The sequence below is a fragment of the Muntiacus reevesi genome, chromosome 15, assembly GCF_963930625.1.
Source record: "Muntiacus reevesi chromosome 15, mMunRee1.1, whole genome shotgun sequence".
In the NCBI taxonomy this organism is placed as follows: Eukaryota; Metazoa; Chordata; class Mammalia; order Artiodactyla; family Cervidae; genus Muntiacus; species Muntiacus reevesi.
The window spans coordinates 24,736,507-24,759,765 of record NC_089263.1 but is presented as its reverse complement, the minus strand read 5'-3'; the positions used below and the strand labels follow the sequence as shown (position 1 = coordinate 24,759,765).

The window sequence follows — 23,259 nt, the reverse complement described above, 5'->3', positions numbered from 1 at the left end:
ATGATTTATAAGGGTCTTGGGCTTGGAGACAGGAACCCATTAAGCGCTTTCTGCAAAAGCTGAGCCAACAAGCCGGGTGCCCAGTGGGGAGGCTCTGCTTCTGATGGGCCCCATCTGTTGGGACCTGTTGACGAAGTCATGCGAATCACAGCCTTCTGAGTTCTTCCCCCAACCCACCTCCCTTTGTCCATCTGCAGGGTGGGTGCTCTCCGCCTAAACCCTTAGCACATTCTGGAATGTCATATTCTTTCCTTCCTTTTTGTTTTATATTGGAGTATAACCGATTGACAATGCTGTGACAGTTTCAGATGCACAGCAAAGGGACTCAGCCGTACACATATACGTATCTGTTTTCGCCCAAACTCCTTTCCCATCCAGGCTCCCACATAACACTGAGCAGAGTTCCCTGGGCTGTACAGTAGGACCTTGTCGGTTATCCATTTTACTTTTTTCTTCATAAAGATTTCTTTTTATTAACATAACCACAATAAAATTTTTTACTTCATATTAGCAATCAAAATGGGCATTTTATTTTTAAATTCTTTTCCATTGGTTTTTATTAGTTGGAGGCTAATTACTTTACAATATTGTAGTGGTTTTTGCCATACATTGACATGAATCAGTCATGGATTTACATGTGTTCCCCATCCCGATCCCCCCTCCCACCTCCCTCCCCATCCCATCCCTCTGGGTCATCCCAGTGCACCAGCCCTGAGCACTTGTCTCATGCATCCAACCTGGGCTGGTGATCTGCTTCACACTTGATAGTGCACTTGTTTCAACGCTGTTCTCTCAGATCATCCCACCCTCGCCTTCTCCCACAGAGTCTAAAAGTCTGTTCTGTACATCTGTGTCTCTTTTTCTGTTTTGCATATAGAGTTATTGTTACCATCTTTTTAAATTCCATATATATGTGTTAGTATACTGTATTGGTCTTTATCTTTCTGGCTTACTTCACTCTGTATAATGGGTTCCAGTTTCATCCATCTCATTAGAACTCATTCAAATGAATCTTTTTTAATGGCTGAGTAATATTCCATAGTGTATATGTACCACAGCTTCCTTATCCATTCGTCTGCTGATGGGCATCTAGGTTGCTTTCATGTCCTGGCTATTATAAACAGAGGTGCGATGAACATTGGGGTACACGTGTCTCTTTCAGATCTGGTTTCCTCGGTGTGTATGCCCAGGAGTGGGATTCCTGGGTCATATGGCAGTTCTATTTCCAGTTTTTTAAGGAATCTCCACACTGTTCTCCATAGTGGTTGTACTAGTTTGCATTCCCACCAACAGTGTAAGAGGGTTTTAAAATGACATTTGTCATTCATTAATGACATTCAATAATGCTACTCATTCAATCATAACTAAATAATATCACTTATTAATTCAAACACATTAAGTGCCTTATTGCTGTTGTTGTTTAGTCGCTAAGTGGCATCTGACTCTTTGCGACCCCATGGACTGTAGCACACCAGGCTGCTCTGTCCATGGGATTTTCCAGGCAAGAATACTGGAGTGGGTAGCCATTTCCTTCACCAAGGGATTGTCACAACCCAGGGATCGAACCCATGTCTCCTGCATTTGCAGGCGGATTCTTTGCCACTGAGCCATCTGGGAAGCCCTATCAAGTGCCTACTGCATGCTTTAATATTGGATGAGATAAAGATAAAGTTAGAGCAATAATTAAACAACATCCCATCACAAATATGACAATAATTTCAGATATTTCATATCAAGGTTTTAAATAAATTTTTAATGCATTTTAAAAAAACTTTTAATTTTGTCCGAGGGTATAGTTGATTATCAAAGTTGTGATAGTTTCAGGTGGGCAGCAAAGGGACTCAGCCATACATATACATGTATCCACTCTCCCCTAAACCCCTTCCCATCCAGGCTGCCACATAACACTGAGCAGAGTTCCCTGTGTGAACAGTAGGTCCTTGTTGGTTATTCATTTTAAATACAGCAGTGTGCATATGTCCATCCCAAACTCCCTAACTATCCCTTCCCCCATCCTTCCCCCGGGAACCATAAGTTAGGAACCTCATATTCTAGGGCTGGGGTTGGGTCTTCACTGTGTAGCTCCAGCCCTGTGTGTGACAAGTGGGAGGTGCCACACAAGTGTTTATGGAAAGAACACACTTGAGAGGGTTTGCAGGAGAATTAACTTCATGACTGTTGGGCTTCAACATGGTTAACAGGGAGGTGACCTTATTTTCCTCCCAGATGACGATAAGGAGCTGTTGGGAGGGGAGGCTGGGAAGTGGGTCTCGGGAGTGGAGAGAGCACCATGAAAATCTGGCCAATGCTCTTCCTGGTTTATTCCCCCTCCCAACCTGAGCAGCCTCATGCTTCCACACTCCTGTGCGTCATCCCCATCGCCCTTCTCTGTTCACTGGGGCCCTCATCAATAGCGTGAATCAGAATACAATCGTTTATTCTTCATGCTTTTCTATATGCTACAATCTTAAAAATAATGAGTGTACATCATTAGTAACATCAGGGAAAGAATTACTATTGCTCTATCTATGATGAGAGTGTGCTTTTATCTAGCTGACTATTGCTGGGGGAAGATTTAAAGGGAGGATGCAGGTGAAGCCATGTCCTGGCAACTGTTTGGGCTTTTTTCACTATTTCTTCTCCTCTGAACTTACCTGGCAATTCCTGCACTGCCTGATCTGGCATAACTGTGTCCAGCTATGACTCTTTCTTTTTTTCCTTTTTAAGTTCAAAGTTTCAAGGTTCAAACAAATTATTTACTTGGCCTCGCTATATGGCATGGAGGATCTTAGTTCCTCGACCAGGGATCCAACGATTTCAAGGTAGTGTGGCTAAGTGATTTATTTTCTTATTCTGACAGGTGATTTGCTTTTCATTATTTTTCAAGACTTTATAAGTAACATACATTCTTCGTAAAACAAATAACATTAAAAATTACAAGGATAGGGACTTCCCTGGTGGTCCAGTGGCTTAGACTCTGAGCTCCCAATGCAAGGAGCCCAGGCTCAATTCCCTTTACAGGGAACTAGATGCTGCAACTAAGATTGGGTGCACTCAAGTAAGCAAATAAATATATATATTTTTAAATTACATAAAAGGTAAATTCATTTGAGATTCTATCATGTGAAGATAGGTTACTAGAGTTTCATCTTTCACGAATATAAATGCACACAGAATTTTATATCAATGCAATGGAACACTCCTGGATCAGGAAGATCTGTGGAGAAGGAAATGGCAACCTACTCCAGTATTCTTGCCTGGGAAATCCAATGAACAGAGGAGCCTGGTAGGCTACAGTCTATGGGGATGCATAGAGTTGGACATGACTGAGTGACTAACACTTTTTCTACTATACAGCAAATTTGAGAAAAGTATACCATATGCTCATCACCAAGATGAAATAGCTGTTTAACATTTTGCCATAACTGCTTCAGATACTTTTTCTCCAGATGAATGGATAAAGAAGATGTGGCACATATACACAATGGAGTATCACTTAGCCATTAAAAGGAACAAAACTGGATCATTTGTAGAGACATGGATGGACTTAGAGATGGTCACACAGAGTGAAGTAAGAGAACACAGAAAGAGAAAAACATTTACTATATCTTTCTCTTTATTTTCAATCAACACCTCTTTCTTTCCTCTGCCTTAATCTGCTTTAAGGAATTCAACCACACAAGTCACTCTGTCCACTCCTCCTCTCTGTTCACAGTTGTACCTACCCATCCAGGAGGTGCTTTTTAAAAAATGTTTGCTGCATGTCTATTTATGCAGAAACACAATATGTAATCGCCTTGAGTTATAAAATATGTACAATCTTTTAAATGTAATAGTATGTTTTTAGAAGGTGCGCACACTTCTACAAAATCATTTTAAGTGCGGCACACAAATTTTGTGGGCCTACATCAATCAGTTTATTCATTTCATTACTAAAGGATGCTTAGACAGGTTCCCAGTTTTTCACTACAACAAGCAGTGCAGTAGGTCTCCTTTCACCTGCCTTGTAGTACACATGTGGGAGGTTTCCTAGGAAAGACACTTGGAGTTGGATTCACTGAGTCATAGGGTTTGTACATCTTTGACATGTTGGGATATTGTGTAACCCTTCCCAGAGTGTCTGTCCTGTTTCCCCATATGGTCATAACAATTGAGTTATCAGACCTCGTATGTCTGAGTGATAGACCTTATCTTGCTTAAACTTTGCATTTCCCTTCATTACTAGTGAGGTTCAGTCTTTTCTCACACATCTAATGCCACTGAGTTTCTATGAACTGGCAATTCAAACTCTGATTATTTATCTATGAAAAACAATTGTTTTTTTGATGCAGACTATTTTTAAAGTCTTTATTGAATTTGTTACAATCTTGTTTCTGTTTTATGTTTTGGTTTTTAGGGAAGTGAGCTCCCGGACCAAGGATTGAAACTGCATCCCCTGAATTGGAAGGCAACGTCTTAACAACTAGACCACCAGGGAAGCCTCTGGTCACTTATCTATTGAGCTATATTTTTCTTATTCATTTTTATGAATCCTTATATTCAGAATAGTCTCTCTGAATGATGCGAATACCACTTTGTAAGGTACATACATTGCAAATATTTCTACCAGTTTTTTGGTTGTCTTGTCCATTTCTTTAAGCTCATTATTTTTGAGTGACCTCAAACAAAACTTTTAAAAAATTTCTGTATGGTTTGTGGTCTTTGTGTCTGGTTTAAAATCTCCTTCCCTAACTGATTTCGTCAATATATTTTCCCAGATTTTTTTCTAAAGATTTTACATATATTGCTTTTCAACACTCAGATGTTTTCATCTGTGGGGAATTTATCTTTTGTACATTGTGTAAGATAAGGGTACAGTTACTTCTTTTCCCATGTGCTTTTCCCTGGCATCATTTATTGGAAGTCTGTCTGGTCCCGTGATTTGTAATGCTGACTCTTGTAAATAACAGCTTTGGCTTGCTTCAGTGGCGCACATACCAAATATTCTCCTTTCTGAACATGTGCATACTTTCAGATTCTTTATGGTGTTCTACTGATCTAGTTTTCTTTATGCCAATCCCACATCTTCTTTTAAAAGAAAAATGTAGGCCATTTTAAAACATTTTTATTGAATTTGTTATAATACTTGCTAATTTATGTTTTGATTTTTTGGCCACAAGACATGTGGGACCTTAGTTCCCCAACCAGGGATGGAACCTGCACCCCTAGGATTGTAAAGAGAAGTCTTAAACATGGGACCACCACTGGACTTCCAGGGAAGTCCCTGGGAGAATTTAAGAAAGAGAGTGTTTGAAGAGTACAACAGATACAAGGTTTTGTAATGAGACCTAAGATCAACCTTTGTGTTCTTAGGTAAGTCACTTAACTTCTCTGAGTCCCAGTTTCTGAATCTATAAACCAGGAGTAATATCCACATCACAGAGGTTAATAATAGTCACAAAAATAGCATTTGCAAACAGCCTTCCAGAGAGCCTTGCCTAACACACAAAGCTGAGAATTATTAGCTTCTTTAAAATTTTTATGTAGCCTGATCCCCTGACAGAGTCACTCTTAAGCATATATGCTTTCTACACCCTTTCCTGGGGACAACAATACACAGCCCTTCGGAAGAGTAACATGAGAGCATCTACCCAACTTCAAGAGCAGATTCTATGAATTGTTCAGTGACAAAGCTGGGCTATTCAGTGTTCAGAGCAAAGTCATTTTTATTGTAATGAAATTTTAAAAGGCAGTTCCATTAGTTACACATATACACAACTGACTTAATAACTGTTAGTCATAGAGAACATTCGAGCAATACAAATGATGATTTATCCACAGCACGGTTCACATTCATAAGAAGAAAGGTTAAAAGAGAAACGATTAAGTGCTGAAACTGTCCTCTGACGCTCATCTGGGAACTCTCTTGTTTTTGGAGGAAAATGAGATTGTTAACCGGAAGCAGACTGCCTTGTTCCCATAAAACCTGCCTTTTTCCACTTTCATGGTCACCGCTCCATGGTCTCTGGCCCCAAGACCCAGGCACACCTACCTATGCATGAAGAGGTGCGGGTGTTCCAGCATAATGCCTCTCAAGCTGCTCTGCCCCTAGGCAGTGAGGAAAAGGAGGACAGTCAGATCCCTTTGTACCCAAGATGAGGATCTGGCCAGGAGAGAGGGCTGGATGGACAAGTTGGGTTGTCCCTGGCAAGTCAGGACACAGCGACTTAATGATCAAACCCGTACTTCCCAGTAAAAGAAGGAGCATTTCCACCCTGACTCATGACTGGCTACAGCTGTGAAGTGACCAGCATGGTCCTGCTTATGTCATAAATGTTAGGGAGCAGGTGCGTCAGGGGCAGGGTAGAGATTCAGGGCTCATCTGCTAGTCCAGGTGCTCACGTAGAGGGGAGGGAACACGGTCATTTCCCTGGGGCCTGACTCATCTCTAGACTGAGCCTGGTCACGGCACTGACAGTGTCAAGGGTGGCTAGTCTGGGGGACAGAGTCTCTTATGGACTCAGGAGAGTCATGCTCTTCAACGTCAGTCCCACCAACTAACAGTATTCTCACTGCAACAGGTATTCACGAAACAACAAAAGGGCGAATTTGACCAACTGGGGGATGCAGAGAAGAATGTGGGTGTCTGTGATGGCTCTGTTGCTCCCTAAAACCAAAACTAAAGATGAAGCCAGTGGGAAGGATACAGAGGCAGAATGTTCTAGAACCCCTGTAGCCACCATCACAGTCACTAACCCAGCCTTGGCCAAGCCTCAGCGTGGCTGTGTCTGTGTGCTCACCAATGGTTCAGGCAGCCACCACAAGGGTCTATTTGGGGGAGAGCCTTCTGCTTGCTCAGCCGAAGGAAGCCACTGGAAGGCCTGGGAGATGCAAGATGAGGTGTGAGTGAGGAAGAGTCCCAGAGTCAAAGTCCTAGTGTTGTTCTCCTTCCCAATCCAGCTTTTCGTCCACCTCCAGTAGGAAAGGAAGTTGAACTGAAGGCCACGCTGACGCAGGGTCCATGGGCATTCTGGCCTCCTGGCTGGGCAGGACCAGAGGGAGGGGCTTCTGCAAACTGACATTACTAGGCTCTCTAGGACTTTAATGCTCATTTGTCTCAAAATTCCTTGTGTGGGTGTATGTGTGGTGGTGGGGGAAGAATCCCTCAGACTTGTGGTCCTCTGGGTGCTCCTGTTTTCTGAGAGGCCACATGATGGCTTCTAACACTCACAATCAAATTGTGGAATGGGGAATAAAGAAAACAGGAAACTCAAACTGCCAGCCACACTGCAGTCAGATGCCCCTCCAGGGCTCCTGGGACAAAGCTGGAAGGGGAGGTGGGCTTATTTATTTAGTTTTTTTGGCCACACTGTGCTGTGTGTAGGATCTTAGTTCCCCGACCAGGGATCGAACCCAGGCCCCAGAAGTGGAAGCTCAGAGTCTTAACCACTGAACCACCAGGGAAGTCAGGTTGGGGCTGTTTAGTTATGATGCTCTCCCATTATGTCTGGCTCTCATTTGCCCACAAATTCTTGCCTACTAGGACTAAGAACTGAGAGGTTCTCATCCTAGACGTTGTGTAAGTAGATAAAAGGTCCCGGGGGCAAGATTGTTCTCCTCTGTCCTTCTGCATCCCCTCAGCACCCAGTACAGTCCAGGTGGGTGGCAGGCTCCCAGTCAGCATGCTGATCAGTGTGTGTACGTCAGAAAACCCCCAAATTCCCTCCAAAACCAGAAGAGACAAACATACCTCCCCCCTCAAACTTTCAGACTTATAGACTCAAAGTCACAAGAAGTCTGTTTTCATTTCATTGAGAACCCATTCTTTGATCCAAAAGCTATTTTGGTGCCTCTTTTGGGGAAATAATTAAGTCTACTGTCTGGGACAAGTTCAAGGCTGCAGGGGGGGCAGAGGTGACCCCAGGGGTGGGGCACACCCAGGGGAGGCCCCTTCTGGGTCTTGTTTCTGTCAGGGTCAGGGGATGTTCAAGCCACCTGCCATTTCCCCAGGAGCCAAAAGGCTTTTAAAGGTTAAAAACGATAACCTGTGCATCTAACCCCAAATCCAATCGCCACTATATACACGAGGATTAAAAGCCACTCTAGAAACTGTCAGGTCAGTTTTAATTTAGAGCCTATGACCTGGGATCACACAAAGCTGGCTACCAGCCGAGGGTAAGCTCGTGAACAATGCTGGACTTCAAGCTGGAGCTTCCCAGGCCAGAATGGACACCCATCCGCTCTGGATGCTGGCCAGTGCTGGGGTTGAGATGCAGAGGGTGAGAGCAAACACTCTCTGAGTGGCTCCTTCCTGCGGGTGGGGCTCACTCCCGGTTCAGGCAGCCTAGAAGCAACTCCACTCTGCCAGGCCCCTCAGAACCCTGGGAGCAGGGGTACAAGGATTGTTCTGAGACAGGCGCCTGCAGGGGGCATGGGCTCCTCTGCCTGCCGAGAGGTGGCCACAGGTAGGTAGTGTGTCTCCCTATGGGTGTCGGTGAGCTGATGGGATGGGGAGGCAGGACAGGAGGGGGACCATGGGGAGAAGGACACAGGAGTTTCTTTCCTTACTGTAAAGGGCACGGGATGGAGTGGTGGTAAGTAAAAATGGGGAATCATCTCAGATCGGAGAGAAACAGCAAGCCAGGGGCCAGGGGCTCAGAAGGTAGCCAGGCAAGCTTCTAGAAGTCAGCTCTCACTCTGTCTTGAGACAACCTGAGGGATTCAAGGCCCTGGGGTGGGGGGGGTGTGTGGCAAAACCAGAACTGGAGCCCAAGTCCTCTCCCTCAAAGACCCACCTTCTGCCCCTCTCAAGATGCCACTGTCCCCGCCTGGACCGAAGAACTGACCTAGCAGAGCGAGCAGCTCTGGGCCGGGACTCCCGGGGCTGCCGTCAAGCACCCGCCTGCTCAGTTCAGCCTGTTGGCCTGGCACCCAGGCCCCAGGCCTGGCTCCCTCTGGTCACGTGTCCTCCTCAGCTTGGCCGGGGCCCCACCTCCGCCACACACCCTGGGGTCTAGACACTTGCTCTTGCCACACACGACAGACACGGGCACAACACACCCATCAGGACAGGGGTTCACAGCACGCGGCACAAAGGACACGTCTCATGGCAACACAGACGGACGCGGCTGGGCCGGGAGACAGGGGAGCCGGCGTCCCCCTGCGGGTCCCCGGCTGCTCACCCCCAGCTCTGAGAACACAGGCTGTGTCCTCTCTCCCCACTCCGCCCTGAGCCCCACGCGGACGGAAGTTAAAAGCCAGGAGGAACCAGGTCCCAGCTTCCAGGGCAGGCCTGGGCATGCCGCTTGGGCTCTCTGGGCTGTAAGTGAACTTTTCATAGACATGAATTGTCCGACAGGAGATTATTCACAACCAGATTTTAGGAACCCAATGGGTCGGCCTCCCAAGCACACACAAGTAAAATACAATAAATAAACCCACCCCTGACGTCTACCAGGCTCCTGTTTGGTGGCAGAGCAGCCACTGCTGAGGGCTAGAAGCTGAGCAATGAGACGGTGGCAGGGGGAACACGGCGGGGGCGGGGGGAAACGAGGTGTCTTCTACCGGGGGGGGGGGGGTCCTGCCACAGGACAAGCAGGCCAAGGGGGTCCCGTTCACGACGGCGTCAACGTCACAGCAGGGGGGACACTGCTCTGTGAAGCCTGGCTTTGCCCGCAGCTACTCCGAAAACGGCGGGAACATGCCCAGGTCGGCAAAATCTTCGATGTTATAGTTGCCGGTCCCCTGGGTTGGATCTCCGGGCATGGGCAGCATGTCCTGTGGGAGAGAGGAAAAGAGCGCAGGGGAGTCGGCTCACCCCTCATTCTCCCCGGCAGTGGCATGTCCCAGGAGCCCAGCCTGCCCGCCACCCTCATGGCATCTCTCCAACAGGGCAGCCTGGGAACAAATACCCTCCCTACTGCCCCCACCATCTGACAGATGCTGGCTTCCTCCAATGTCTGAGACCCTGGGTACCTTTGCTGTCCTGGGAGATGTCATTGCAGCAGGAAGCTCTGTCTATTTAAAGCCTAGCCAGGACACAGGGTGGACAAGAGGCCCACTGGTACCAGTTTGGTGCCAAGCAAGTGATACACACAACCAACAATCAAGATACAAGAAAACTGCAATGCAGGGAAGGGCAGGAGGGCTACGTGTAAGGAGAACTGAGTGGTCTGTCTTCACCGTGTACATCGAGGACAAGGCCAAATCCCTGTGGGGTTAGACTTCACCTTTCACAAGTCCTTCAAGTTCTCTGGGACTCAGACTACCCATCCAGAAAATGGGCAGAGCTATATTTCAATCCTTTATGGCAATTTCCCCAAAGCGTGCTGTGTCCAATTCTCAGCCCATGAGACACTCCGGGAGAAAAGAATGCTGCGGACAAATGAGTTTGGGAAACGAGGTGTACTTTGCTCACCTGAAAACCCTCAGTCATCAATAGTATATAAAGGCTCTGTTAAGTCTTGTAGTCACACAGACGAACCTATCTGCAGGGCAGGAATAGAGATGCAGATGTAGAGAAGAGACGTGTGGACAGAGCAGGGGAAGGAGAAGGTGGGACAATCTGAGACAGTGGCATTGACCGATATATACCACCATGTGTAAAACAGAGAGCTAGTGGGAAGCTGCCAGATAGCGCAGGAAGCTCAGCTCAGTGCTCTGTGATGACCCAGAGGGGTGGGATGGCAGGGTGGGAGGGAGGCTCAAGAGGAAGGAGATACATGTAAACATATGGCGATTCACTTCGTTGCACAGCAGAAATTAACACAACATTGTAAAGCAATTATAATTTTTTAAAAAAGAAACTGAATAACTGTTTAATCATGTCTCACAAATGTATTTGACCAAACATTCCTTTTAGCATCGTGACCATGAGAGCCAGGTTAGGGAAATCTGCCTCACATGGTGACTCTGAGGCAGAAGGCTGGGCCAGGGCTCAGCACGACGGGTGGAGGAAGGGGGATAGTCATCACGGGTCAGGGGTGGTCAGCTGAGGGCCTGGGTGAGGCACCTCTCTGCAAGTATAAAAGGATTCTGTCTCTTTGGGGACCTGGGTTCTAGATCGTTGCCTGTGAAGGTGCTGCTTGAACTGGGGGGAAAGGAGCCTGAGGCGTTGCTGCTGTTTAGTCGCTAAGTCATGGCCGACTCTTTGTGACCCCCATGGACTGTGGCCCGCCAGGCCCCTCTGTCCACAGCATTTCCCAGGAAAGAACACTGGAGTGGGTTGCCATTTCCTCCTCCAAGAGATTTTCCCGACCCAGGGATCAAACTCGCGTCTCTTGCATTGGCAGGCGAGTTCTTTCCCACTGAGCCACTAGGGAAGACCCAATGTGGGTGATGGTGGGGTAAATGAGAGCTCTCCCATGAGGGCTTTATAGTCCTGTGGGTCCCGGGTGTCCCTGCTCCAGCTGTGCCTTGCGGGGCAAGCTCTGGAATGTGACAGAAGGCACCTGGGGCTCTAGTTATCGGGTGTTTCTCCCACATGAAGACCTGGTGGGGTGGATGGGACACCAGGAGGCTCACACCCCCATTTGGAGCCTCTTCCCAGTGAGAACTTTCCTGGCTGAAAGTGGGGCTCTGATACCTAAGGGGGTCGAGTCCTGCAGTGTGGTATGCCAGCAATATCTGTTGCACACTTAGGGTATGGCTCAAACCAGGGGTCCCCAATCTCTGGGATGTAAAGCCTGATGATCTGAGGTGGAGCTGATGTACTAACAATAGAAATAAAAGGCACAATAAATGTAATGCACTTAAATCATCCCGAAACCATCCCCTCTCACTATCTGTGGAAAAACCATCTTCCACAAAACTGGTTCCTGGTGCCAAAAGGGTTGAGGACAGCTGGATCAGACAACGGAGGAGTTGCAAGGCGCCCAGGCAGCTTCAATCAGCAATACATGCGTGGGGCTGAGAAGGGAGCCTCGCCTCTTTCTCCTCCTGGAGCCCCTGGAGTCGGGGCTACGACCTTCCTGGGAGGGGCCAGAACTCACAATCTATCAGCAGTCGGTGCTACAGCAGGGAGGCAGAGACCGAGGGGGAAAGGAAGCAGAGAGAAGGCGCGGGTACCTACGAGAAGGCGGTGCTCGCTGATTTACCTGGAACACTTCAGTCTGACCGGGCTGCTGGTGGGAGTGCGGCTCACTGCTCTGCTGTCCGTGGTGCTGGCTTTGCCACTGCGACCAAACTTCCGAGGGCCGCCCTTGGAACTGCCCGCTACTCTGTCCGCTCTCAGCTGAAAGATCCGACGTAGAGGACACTTCCTTTAAAAGCCAGCCCATGACTTCGGGAGACCCAAGAACCACTGCAGCCCAGAGGACCCCGGCACTCCATCCAGGGCAGGCTGACAGTGCTCACTGTCCCCCTCTGCCTCATGCTGGCTGACAGATAAGAAGCTGGTTTGGCACCTGAGAGCTGGGTGGGTGAAACAGAAATAGGAGCTCTCTGCCAGATGGTGGGGTATCGGGCAGTGAGGGTGGTTCTCCCCAAGCGCACCTGCCAGGGTGCTTAAAGTCTTACAAACCTCAGTCCTTCATGATCACTGCTGCAGGCAGGTCTGTGGCTGAGAGAAGCCATCTCCTAGATGTGCAGGAGAACGAATACGCAGTCTCTGCCACTGCAAATGTCCCAGCTCACAGACTGCTCTTTAAAGGAACCCTGTCCTGCCGGCAGAAAAGCCTCACCCAGCAACACTTGACCTCCACCAGCCTCACTGCCTTCTGGGTAACTCAGCTGAAGCCACACATGGCATTCCATGAGGGTCCTTCCACGGGGGCCAAGAGCCATGGCTCTTTCTGTCCGTCTCTTTAGCAGTGTTTCTCAGCACCACTAGTTTGAGAGGAAAGGCCTTTGGGTACAGCTTAGACAAGGGGATAGGTCTCTTTGTGGAAACTGCCAAAATAATTTGTGAACAAGAGCAACCTTGCTTCTGTCCATAATTTACAAACAATACCTGGTGGAAAAACAAAACTTAGAAAAAAGAGCAGAATTTTGCCTAAAACACTAAAGTGTTTTAAAGGATTAACCCGAGGGGGCGAGAAATGGAATATTTCCTGCCATAACAGTAAACAAGGATGTCACAGTCATCAGCAATTGCAGCTACCACAATTGTGAGCTGGTGAGCCCTGAGGGAACTGAGGAAGAAAAGAATTCTTGCCATCTAGCAGCCATCAGTCTGTAGCCACTCCCTACTGGGAACCTTGAGGAAACTCAGGATGCGAAAACATAGGATACTAGCCCCAGATAGGTGAGGTGCACATCAAAGGAATGATTTCAGTAAGCCCAGACTCTTGTATCTTCCCATATATGGAAAAGTGCTAAATTCCTTAACCTGGTTATCTGGTCTTCTTTAACAATAATCTTTTGATGTTCAGACTACCTGCCCTTTGTTGCAAAACTTCTATATGACCTGGCTTCTCCCCTCGCCTCCTCTGAGCAGTTCTCTAACGGTTACTTGAGATGCTACCTCACAGGCTTGAAGTCCTAAATCCTGTGCATGCTCAGTCATGTCTGACTTTTGCGACCCCATGGACTGTAGCCAGCGAGGCTCCTCTGTCCATGGAATTTTCCAGGCAAGAATACTGGAGTGCGTTGCCATTTCCTACTCTAGGGGATCTTCTCAACCCAGGGATCCAACCCGGGTCTCCTGCATTGCCAGGATTCTTTATCATTGAACCACCAGGGAAGCCCATTCCCATCAAATAAAATATAATCCCCAACTTTCAGGCTGTGAGTATTTTTTAAGTCTACCAGGGTTGGTTTATCCTAAGGCATATTAAAAACTGCAGGCACTTTTCCTTGTTCCAAACCATTCAACGACATTTTGGAGGCGATGGGCTCACTGTGCAGTTCTGGATAGCAGAACAGATCCCACCTTGGCCCCACTTGTTCTTCAAGTCGTACTGACCATGGGCGACCCCACTCCCCACCTGATGAGTGGGCACTGGGTTCATCTCAGGTGGAGTGTTAGATGGTGTTCAGAGGGAAGAGTCAATCCCTTTCTCTCTCACATCTCACCTACTGCCTGAGACATGAGGGGCTTTAATAGAACATATTCTCCCTTGAATGGTTCACCATGGCACCTTTCAAGGTCTGCGTGAATACAGTTGGTAAAGGGGTTCAGAAACTCAGGTAAGGATACAGTTCCCTATTGTACACAAGAAGGAGTTAAATCTACTGTGCACATAGGATTCTGTTGTTTAAACAAATGCATCTGGCTTTGCTGAAATGCCTTTCCCGAACACTCTCTCATGATATTCCATGGGCCAGGGACAACTTTTCCATAGAATCATATCCCCTGGCCCGATTTGGGAATAGTGATGGTTTAGTTGCTAAGTTGTATCCGACTCTGGCGACCGCCATGAATTGTAGCCTACCAGGCTCCTCTGTCCATGGGATTTCCCAGGTAAGAACAGTGGAGTGGGTTGCCATGATTTGTGAATAGAACAATCTAGAACAGTCCTGGTTCAACACTGTGGCAAGATTAAATGCGTAGGACTTTCCTGGGTGTCCAGTGGTTAAGAATCTGCCTGCCAGTGCAGGGGAACTGGGTTTGATCCCTGGTCTGGGAAGATCCCATATGCTACAGGGCCACAACCACTGAAGCCCGTGCACATTAGAGACTGCTCCAAAACAAGAGAAGCCACTGCAATGAGAAGCCTGTGCACTGCAACTAAAGAGTAGCCCTTGCTAGCTCCAACTAGAGAAAGCCCACATGCAGCAACAAAGACAGCATAGCAAAAAGTAAATAAATAAGTAAAATGTTTAAAAAAAGAAGATGAAAAGTGCAGCAGCCCCAGCTGGAGCAGTGACGGGAGCCCCACTGGTCAGATACCCACCCCATCCTGGAGGCCGAAAGGTTGAGCACGAGCTGGGCCATCTGCTGCGGGGACAGAGGCTGGATGGACACAGGCACCTCTGCTGAAGGTGAGGCTGGGGCAGACCATGGGGGCTGGCCTCATGTATTCAGGGATGACTGGCTTGGTGCCACTGTAGCTGTGTTCTCTCTGGCATGTGTGTCCTCCCCCTGCTCTGTGCCTGCAGGATTCTACTCGTACTCCGAGACCTGATCGAATATGACCTTGAACGACTGACTCCATGCTCTCTCCTCAGCTGGCCTGTGGCACTTGCATTGTCTCTCAGGATGGTGCCCATCATGCTAAGATGACTCATCCCCAGATGTGAGTAACTCAAGGGTAGGGACCTTATCTATTAAAACGTCTGTTCCAGGCCTCACTGAGTACAGTGCCTGGAATAAAGCAGGTCTCTGTAAGTATCTGCTGGGACTTCCCTGGTGGTCCAGTAGCTAAGAGTCTGCATTCCCAATGCAGGGGGTCCAGGTTCAATCCCTGGTCAGGGAACTAGATCCCACCTGCCAAAACTAAGATCCCGCACAGCCAAATAAATAAAAAAAAAGTATCTGCTCAAGGCAAGCATGAAGGAAAGGAAAGAGGAGCAAAGGAGGAAGAAACAAGAATGCTCTATACACTTTCACTTCTATTCCTGTTGAAGGCTTCCTGGATATCACCAACTTATAATGAAGCTAATACCCATCCTCTCATCAGTCTTCTTTGGTGATAGCCAGAGTCAGGGGAGGGGGTGGAGGGGGAGGATTAGAGGAAGACTAGCTTCCCCAACTTGTGTCCGGGGGTGGCTGTATTCATGAACAAGACAAGATTTCAGAACAAAAATTCTTAAACTTCTGGGAAGGGAAGTGCTCTTCCTAACTGCATGCAAAAGAAAAAAAAAATCAATGAACTGGATTGCTTTATTCATTTATTTATTTTTATAGGGATGTAAAGTGCAACATGACGACTAAATAGTTAACATTGCTATAGGGTGTGCCTACTTATTTATGGCCCTGCTGCGTGGCATGGGGGATCTTAGCCCCTCAATCAGGGATCAAGCCCATGCTCCCTGCACTGGACATGTGGAGTCGTAACCACTGGGCCACCAGGGAAGGACTGGTTTGCTTTAGAAACAGCATAAGCCAGCTAAGGAAGCAAGAAAGGGCTTGGCATTTTTGGAGTAGTGACCAGGTGCTAGGCATCCTTTGGGATACTTTTGAGACATTCTTTAATTTCTTCTTCACTCTGACTCCCTGAGATGAGTCCATCATCCACGTTTTTCAGATGAAGAGACAGGGGCTCAAAGATGTCAGGAATAAATACCAGAGCCAGGGTTTGAACCGAGATCCTTCTGATGCTGAAGCCCATATACATTCATTTGATAAATAGTTTTCATAGTGAATGCTACATACCCAACACTGAGCAATGGCTGGGGATACAATGGGTTGCAAAGGCCCGATTCATTGAGAAAGACAGATGAGTAACCAGGCAATTGGAATTGTTGTTTGTTTAGTCGCTCGGTCATGTCCGACTCTTTGCAACCCCATGGACTGTAGCCCGCCCGTCTCCTCTGTCCATGGGATTTCCCAGGCAAGAATACTGGAGTGGGCTGCCATTTCCTTCTTCCGGAGATCTTCCCAACTCAGGGACTGAATCCAGGTCTCCTGCACGGCAGGTGGATTCTGTATTACTGAACCAGCAGTGAAGCCCAATTGAAACTGTTAAGACTGCTTATAAGGAAAGCACAGACAATTGGAAGGACAGGGCTGTGAGACTTAACTCAATCTGCATCTTCTTGGAGGAAGTTATATCCATCGATGATCCAGAAGATGACCGCACCCGTCATGTGGTGGGACAGTTAAAGGGGAAAGCCCTCCATGCAGTCTCTGCTCCTGACGTTTTTTTCTGAGCTGCATCAGTGACCTCTCTGATTAAAGTATGAGTAGTAACTACAACATAACTGCCCCAGGATGATAGAGCCCTGTGGGGTCTTAGACTAAACCCTGGCCCCGACGGACCAGTACCACAGACCATAAACAGGGCATGTTCGTGGACTGCCCCCAGGATATGTACCTACAAGCCTCTTTCTGGAAAAAGCCCCAGTGGTAATCAACATCCTCTTGTTGCTTCATCTATCTGAAAGCCACGTGTGTGACTGCAAACCTTAAGCATGGGTTCCAGCCATGCCGTGGTTCTTGTGTTCTGTGGGCGGCCTGCGTAAGACCTAGGCTGCTACATCCCCTGGCTGGATGCCTGGGCCACCTGCCAGCCCAGGGATTCCAAACAGAATATACGAGTAGGTTGCTACCATCTGGGCCGACCGGGTGGGCTTTCACAAGAGTCAGAACCTTGGGGAGCTTGTCAGTTTCTAGACTGTAGACAAAGGGGATGACAACTTCCTTAAAAAAATTATTGGCATTCAATGTTCTTTCAACTTTTGCTAACTAAAAATTTTGGTGAGATTCATTTGATTTGGAAACTGCACTAAGTCTCAAGGTTTACCCGAAGTCCCATTCAGAGGTCCTAAGTGGCTGGGTTTAGCTCAGTGGTTCTCAGGCATGGGTGATTTTGCCCTTACCCCCCATCCTGGAGGGACATTTGGCAATGTCTAGAGACATTTCTTTCTTTTCTGATAGGTAAGAAGTAGACTTATTTAGAGAGACACACTTCACAGACAGGGTGCAGGCCATCTCAGAAGGCATATGTATATGTGTGCAAGCTCAGTCGCTAAGTCGTGTCTCACTCTTTGTGATCCTACGGACTGTAGCCTGCCAGGCTCCTCTGTCCATGGGACTTCCCAGGCAAGAAAACTGGAGCGGGTTGCCATTTCCTACTCCAGGGGATCTTCCCAACTCAGGGATCGAACTTGTTTCTCTTATGTCTCCTGCATTGGCAGGTGGGTGGGTTCTTTACCACTAGCACCACCTGGGAAACCCTCCATGAGCTTTAAATAAATTCAAGTGTGCAAAGCGTTGAGCACAAAGTAAGCATGTGGTATGAGTGAGCTGCTCTCATGATTATTACAGTATTATCATCATCTGAAGTAAGCTAGCAGCCTGGCAGCTCTAACAGTGGCTGCTCAGCCTGCAGCCCCGTTTGTGCAGTCCTGCTCGTGGTCAGCGGGTTGTATGGCAGCCTCAGCCCCCGGCTCTGTCCTTCCTGTGTTCCACCTCCATTTGCACTTCAGAGCCCAGCATTTGGTAGGTGGAGACCAGACAGAGGCACAGAGCTAAAAGCTCTAGTCGCTGGGGCAGGGGATGGCTTCCTCTCATTTCTCATTAGGGCCGCCCTGAGATGCTTCTAGGCCACATCAGGGGAAATGCTGACTCTCCTGGGAGCCTCTTCTGACTCCCCCACTTGCTTCCAACAGACTTGGCTGCTGCACCTCCAGCACGGGCCTGCCCACCTCCCTGTACCTGTCTGTCTCCCCTGCCTCGGGGTCTGCACTGTGACCTTCTACCCGGTCAGAACCGAGTCTCCTCCCAGGGCTCAGCACAGGGCCTGGCATCAGGAGGGCCAGCAAGTAGGTCAGTGACCGGTGGGCCCTGTGCTCCCAGGAAGGACTAGGTGCCTGCGTGCCAAGTGTGCTGAGACTGGCGGTGGGGGTGGTGTCTCTCCACATGCAGCAAGCAGGGGACCCTCCTGGGAACCAGAGACTTCCAACCTCAGGGTGGGTCTAAGGTGAGCTCCTGGCTGGCTTGAAAGCAGCTGCCTTTCAGGAAGGGCCTCTCCTTCCTGAAACAGGGGGCTGTGCTTCTAAACTCACCGAATCATCTGGCAAGGATATTTAAAGGCTGAGTATGAGAACCTGCTACAAGTCTATGGGATTCACTCAGAGAGACACCTGAATCTGAGGGGGAGGGACAGTTAAAGGGTTGGGAAATGCTTCCCCAACCACCAGACCTGGGTTTGCGGGGTCTGCTATTAGTGGTGGGGTTGGACAGGGCGTGGGGGCAGCTGACAACTCAGGTGAGGGCCAGGGGCAAGGCACCACATGCTTCCTAAAGTTGACATAGCCCTAAAGGGACACTTGCAGCTTAAGTGGAAACTCAGGTGTTTCGACTCTGCTTCATGCTTGCCTGAGAATGATCCATTCTGCAGAGGAAATGCCCCCTGAGCATGACTGTCTCCACAGACAGCCCTGCAGGAAGGGAACACCAGCTCAGGCTTCTTGCTGGCATCAGGAGCATTTCTGAGTTCCTGCTCTGTGACATGGGACTTGGACCCTGGTAGACACGCAGAGTGAGTCATTTAAACACACTCAGGGTGAGCAGTGGTGGGGCTCCTGGGAAGTCCACCAGAGGGAAGCAGACAGTTAACCCTTTAGGGCCTGAAGTTGTGCAAACAAAGCTAAGCAAGGTGTTCTTCTGTGGGATAGGATCCCTCTTGTAATATTAAAAAGAGAGAGAACTTTACAATGTTTATCATGTACACAATTTATTGATGCAATGCATCATCCCTATGACCCATACTTCCCTAGTTTTTTGAAACAAGATCACAGTAAGTTCCCTATATAAAAACTTGCATGAGTCAAGTGCTCGGGCCTGGTGGGCTGGGAAGACCCAGAGGAATCGGGTGGAGAGGGAGGTGGGATGGGGGACCGGGATGGGGAATACGTGTAACTCTATGGCTGATTCATATCAATGTATGACAAAACCCACTGAAAAATTAAAAATTAAAAAAAAATAAAATAAAATAAAAAAAAAAAAGGAAGGAAAAAAACTTCAAAAAAAAAAAAAACTTGCAAAGATGCAAATATGCCCAGTTATTGTACTGCACTATTGTACTTTCCAAGGTATGGAACTGTAAGATTAAAAATGCTTGCTTTTTTTTTTTATGTATTATTTGTGTGAAAAGTATTATAAAGCTATGGCAGTACAGTACTATATAGCCAGTTGTGTTAGTTGGATATCTAGGCTAACTAGCTTGGACTCACTAATGCACTCTTGGAACAGAACTCATTCATAAGTAGGGGACTTACTGTATAGGGTTTTTGACTTGGGTGATCTAAAAGTCCTTGCCAAGGGCCATAAATGGTTAAAATAGCACTCAGATGATGTCAGTACACAGGAGACTGAGAGCCTTGACAATGATAAAGTCGATCTACAAAGCCCAGGTCTAGGCAGCAAGTCTCTTAGGGACACCACTGGCCTCCTGATGGCCAGAGAGAAGAGAATTTGGAAATCTCCAGACCTGGTACCAGGGTTCTGAGAGCCTAGGGCTTAGACCCCCAAACCCAGAATGTTCAGAAATTATCTTAACTGGCTCTTCCAGAAATTCTTCCCCTCCGTCCCCACCTACCGAAGCCTGGAGTCCTGTTGGCCAGGCTGGAGTAGGCGTTCCCGCTGGGCGAGGAGGTAGCCGGACTGGAGAGAGGGCTGTAGGACGAGGGGTCTGCGGGATATGTGTGGCTCGTTCCGATCCCAAAGGGAGAAGACTGAGTCTTGCTGGACTGCGGGGGGATTTGCTACAATCAGGACAAGGCGGAGAGAAGGCCAGCATCACCAGCAGCCCCCCACCCCCGCCCCACGGCCCCAGTTGGTCACTGTCCTGCGCAGGTCCAGCCTGCACTGGCAGCCCTGCTCTGGGCTGACAGTGACTCTAGTGGCCTCCTGGCCTGCTGGGCGCCATGCCCAGGATCAGGCCAACATGTGCTGGCCCAAGAAACAGGACTCAGGCCCTGGATCTTCAGGGTCTGGTTGAAATTGCCCTCCAGGGACTCAGTGATCTAAGTCCTCTGCCTTCTGCTTAGGGGACCTTGGCAAGGACTCTACCAGTCCAGGATACAGATGTCCCCACAGTGATGACAGGGAGCCAGGCGCGTCCCCAGGTTGATGTCCGCATGCACTCCTGGGCCAAGGGAACTGAGGTCCTGAGTGGTGAGGGGTTTGCTCCTGATGGAGGGTCTCTGAGTGCCTGTCCCCTCCCCTGGGTTCCCCAGAGCTGCCTCCAGACTGCTGGGAGAAAAGGCTGTGAAACGTTGGTACCATTGATGTGTACCTGGTTCTCAAAGTACCCTTCGCCCCTGTGCTCCTAGGAGCCCGGCCATGGTTGAGGCAGTCAGCTCCAGCTCCATGCACTGACCTGGTCTCAGAGTTGGGATCCCCAGAGAGCACAGCTCAGGTGCTCTGCGCCCTCTGGGGACCTGGGGCAACGCCCTTGCTGACACCCATACCTGTCCTGGAAAGGGCGGCCGGCTTCCTGTCCAGGCCACCTGACTCTGGTTGAGCTGCCTGGAGATCTGGGACATGTTCTGACTTGTTGAGGACGAGGACTGGATGTCGTTCACTCCAGGCACATGCACCACGGCAGAGCTGTGAGGGAAGAAAGAGCACCATGGGACTTTCCTGGTGATCCAGCGGTTAAGGCTCACAACTAGAGATGCCAGAGTGCCGCAATGAAGTGCAGCCAAAAAAAAAAAAAAAAAATTCCTGCACTAACTGTGATTAAGAGGAACTTCACTCCCAAGATCCCTTCCTCACTTAACACAGGGCTCATTTCCCATCTCCTCTTGATGTGTGTATGTGACCTCGGGGCCTTTTCTGATCACTGTTCTCTATTGGGGTGGCAGGGGTCTCCTCCACCCCTTGGCCCTGGCTGCCCTGACAGCACTGACTGGAGAGCTGGCAGGAGTGCTGTGGACCCCAGGAAAGGGCCCGTGGGACCATAGCAGGACTTGGGTGGGGGACAAACTTAGGGACATGTAGCCATAGCTATGTCATCCTGCCAAGGGCTCAGTGCCACTCACCCCATGTCCCTTCCCACTCAATCCAGCTCAGGCCCTGCAGATGTACAGGAAACTGTCCATCCTACAAGCTTACAGCTTCATGGCATTCTTTTAACTAATTAACACATTTGTTCTATAGACCAGTGATCTAGTGAGAGCCTCCCCAATGCCAGGCTCCACAAGGGGACTGGCCCCCCTCTTCTGTTTCAGTGACAACATCTGGTGCAGACTCAGCATCTCTACCTGGACCATCTGTTCTAAGCACCTGCCTGCAGCCTTACTCCTCCACTCCACCCCTTACACCCCTGTCATCACAAACGTTCTCCAGGACCTTGTTTCCTCAAGCCCCTTTTCTACCATGAGCCGTCCCAGTGATGAAGACTAAACTCCCAAGCCGAGCAGAGCAGTCAAGACTCATGTATTCATCTTATTCTTTTCCTCCCAGACTCCAGGAGTCCCCATGTCTCCTGTCCCCTGGGCTCTGCTCAGCACAATCCTGATGCCTGTGCACTTACCCTTGCAGCAGGTGCCCATCTGATTTTTTGCTTCCGGGCCTCCCCCTACCTCTGCCCCCACCATGCTGTGCCTGGCTAGCCTCCTCACCTCTGGCCTCTGCTTCATCCTGGCTGCCCTCTGTCCAGATGGCAGGGGGCGGGGAGGGAGAGGGGGAAGCAGCAAGTGTTACAAGGACTCAATGAACACAGGCCTAGGTGGGCCTGGCATGGAACTACAGCAGGTTACCATGTGCTGAGTGGGTGAGTAACCAGCAGCAGGGGAAGAGCCTGGAGCCTTAGCCAGTGCTTCGCAGAGCCAGGTGACCTGCAGGGATTATGTCTCAGGGGCAGCTCACAGGGGGCCACCATCTTGTCCTCCCATCCCCAGACTAGAGAGTAGCTGCACCAGGACAGAGCTCCCCAGAGACTCAGAACAAGTCACCATCTACTACAGCCCAGCTGCGGGGTTGGCAGAGCCACTCTGTGACCTCAGGGGTTAATGTCTCATGGAGCAGCTGCTGACCACTTGTTGCTTCCCCGAGGTCGGTCCACTGACCCCTGGTGAGGGCCATCCCAGCTGGGACCTCTCCCTGGGGTGGGTGGTCCACCTGCCCAGTCTTGGTCCCTGCCTGATTCTCAACTGGATATTCAGCTCTGGCTGAGTCAGTCAGAGGCTGGGCTGCCTGGGGAGCCCCATCCCACCAGGCACGGATCTGAGATGCTTCTTCTAGTGGGTCTGGGGGTACCCGATGGCTCACACAAGTCCCCACCACCCTCCCTGAAGGTGTCTGTCTGAGCTCCCCAGCCCCTGCTCCTGCTGCCCTGGGAGCCCCTGGAGCCAGGCCCCATCCCTGGTGGTGCTGTTGGCTTCCTCAGTGACTTACAAGAGACCCCTGATGCTAAGAACCAACCCCCGGAAGCACAACATCCTACTTATACCTCCCATAGGCAGCCCTTTAGGCTGAGACCCCAGGCATGATGGGCTGAGTGGTCCTCTCCCCCTTGGAGGTCGCTCTGGCCTCTAGAAACCCAGGGACAGGGTACTTCCTGCTGCCTTGTCAGGTGTCCTTAGGTCTGTCCTGGCTAGAGCCACCCCACTCCCTTCTCCATGGCAGGCATCTCTGCACAACACAGTGGCTGGCACCGTTCACATCCAAGAAAGAGTAACCGACACCTTATATTTACGGTGGCTCATCAAGGGCTTGCAGGTCAGAAC

The 23,259-nt window shown here is 49.2% G+C and overlaps 1 protein-coding gene across 7 annotated transcripts in view; it reads right to left on the bottom strand.

Annotated features, from left to right (window-relative positions):
* Positions 1-841: 841 nt before the first annotated feature.
* The window catches only part of ARNT2 (aryl hydrocarbon receptor nuclear translocator 2), a 194,447-nt gene continuing 172,029 nt past the window's right edge, over positions 842-23,259 (bottom strand). For 5 of the 7 annotated variants that reach the window (XM_065905813.1, XM_065905812.1, XM_065905808.1 and 2 more), the window contains exons 16-19: positions 20,998-21,136; positions 20,124-20,289; positions 12,075-12,211; positions 842-9,756 (exon numbers count right to left, since the gene is read on the bottom strand). In XM_065905813.1, the coding sequence (XP_065761885.1) occupies positions 9,658-9,756; positions 12,075-12,211; positions 20,124-20,289; positions 20,998-21,136 (541 nt within the window). In that variant the 3' untranslated portion in view covers positions 842-9,657. Of the gene's footprint in view, positions 9,757-12,049; positions 12,212-20,123; positions 20,290-20,997; positions 21,137-23,259 lie in introns of all 7 variants that reach the window. The other 2 variants (XM_065905811.1, XM_065905809.1) reach the window with 2 other exon arrangements.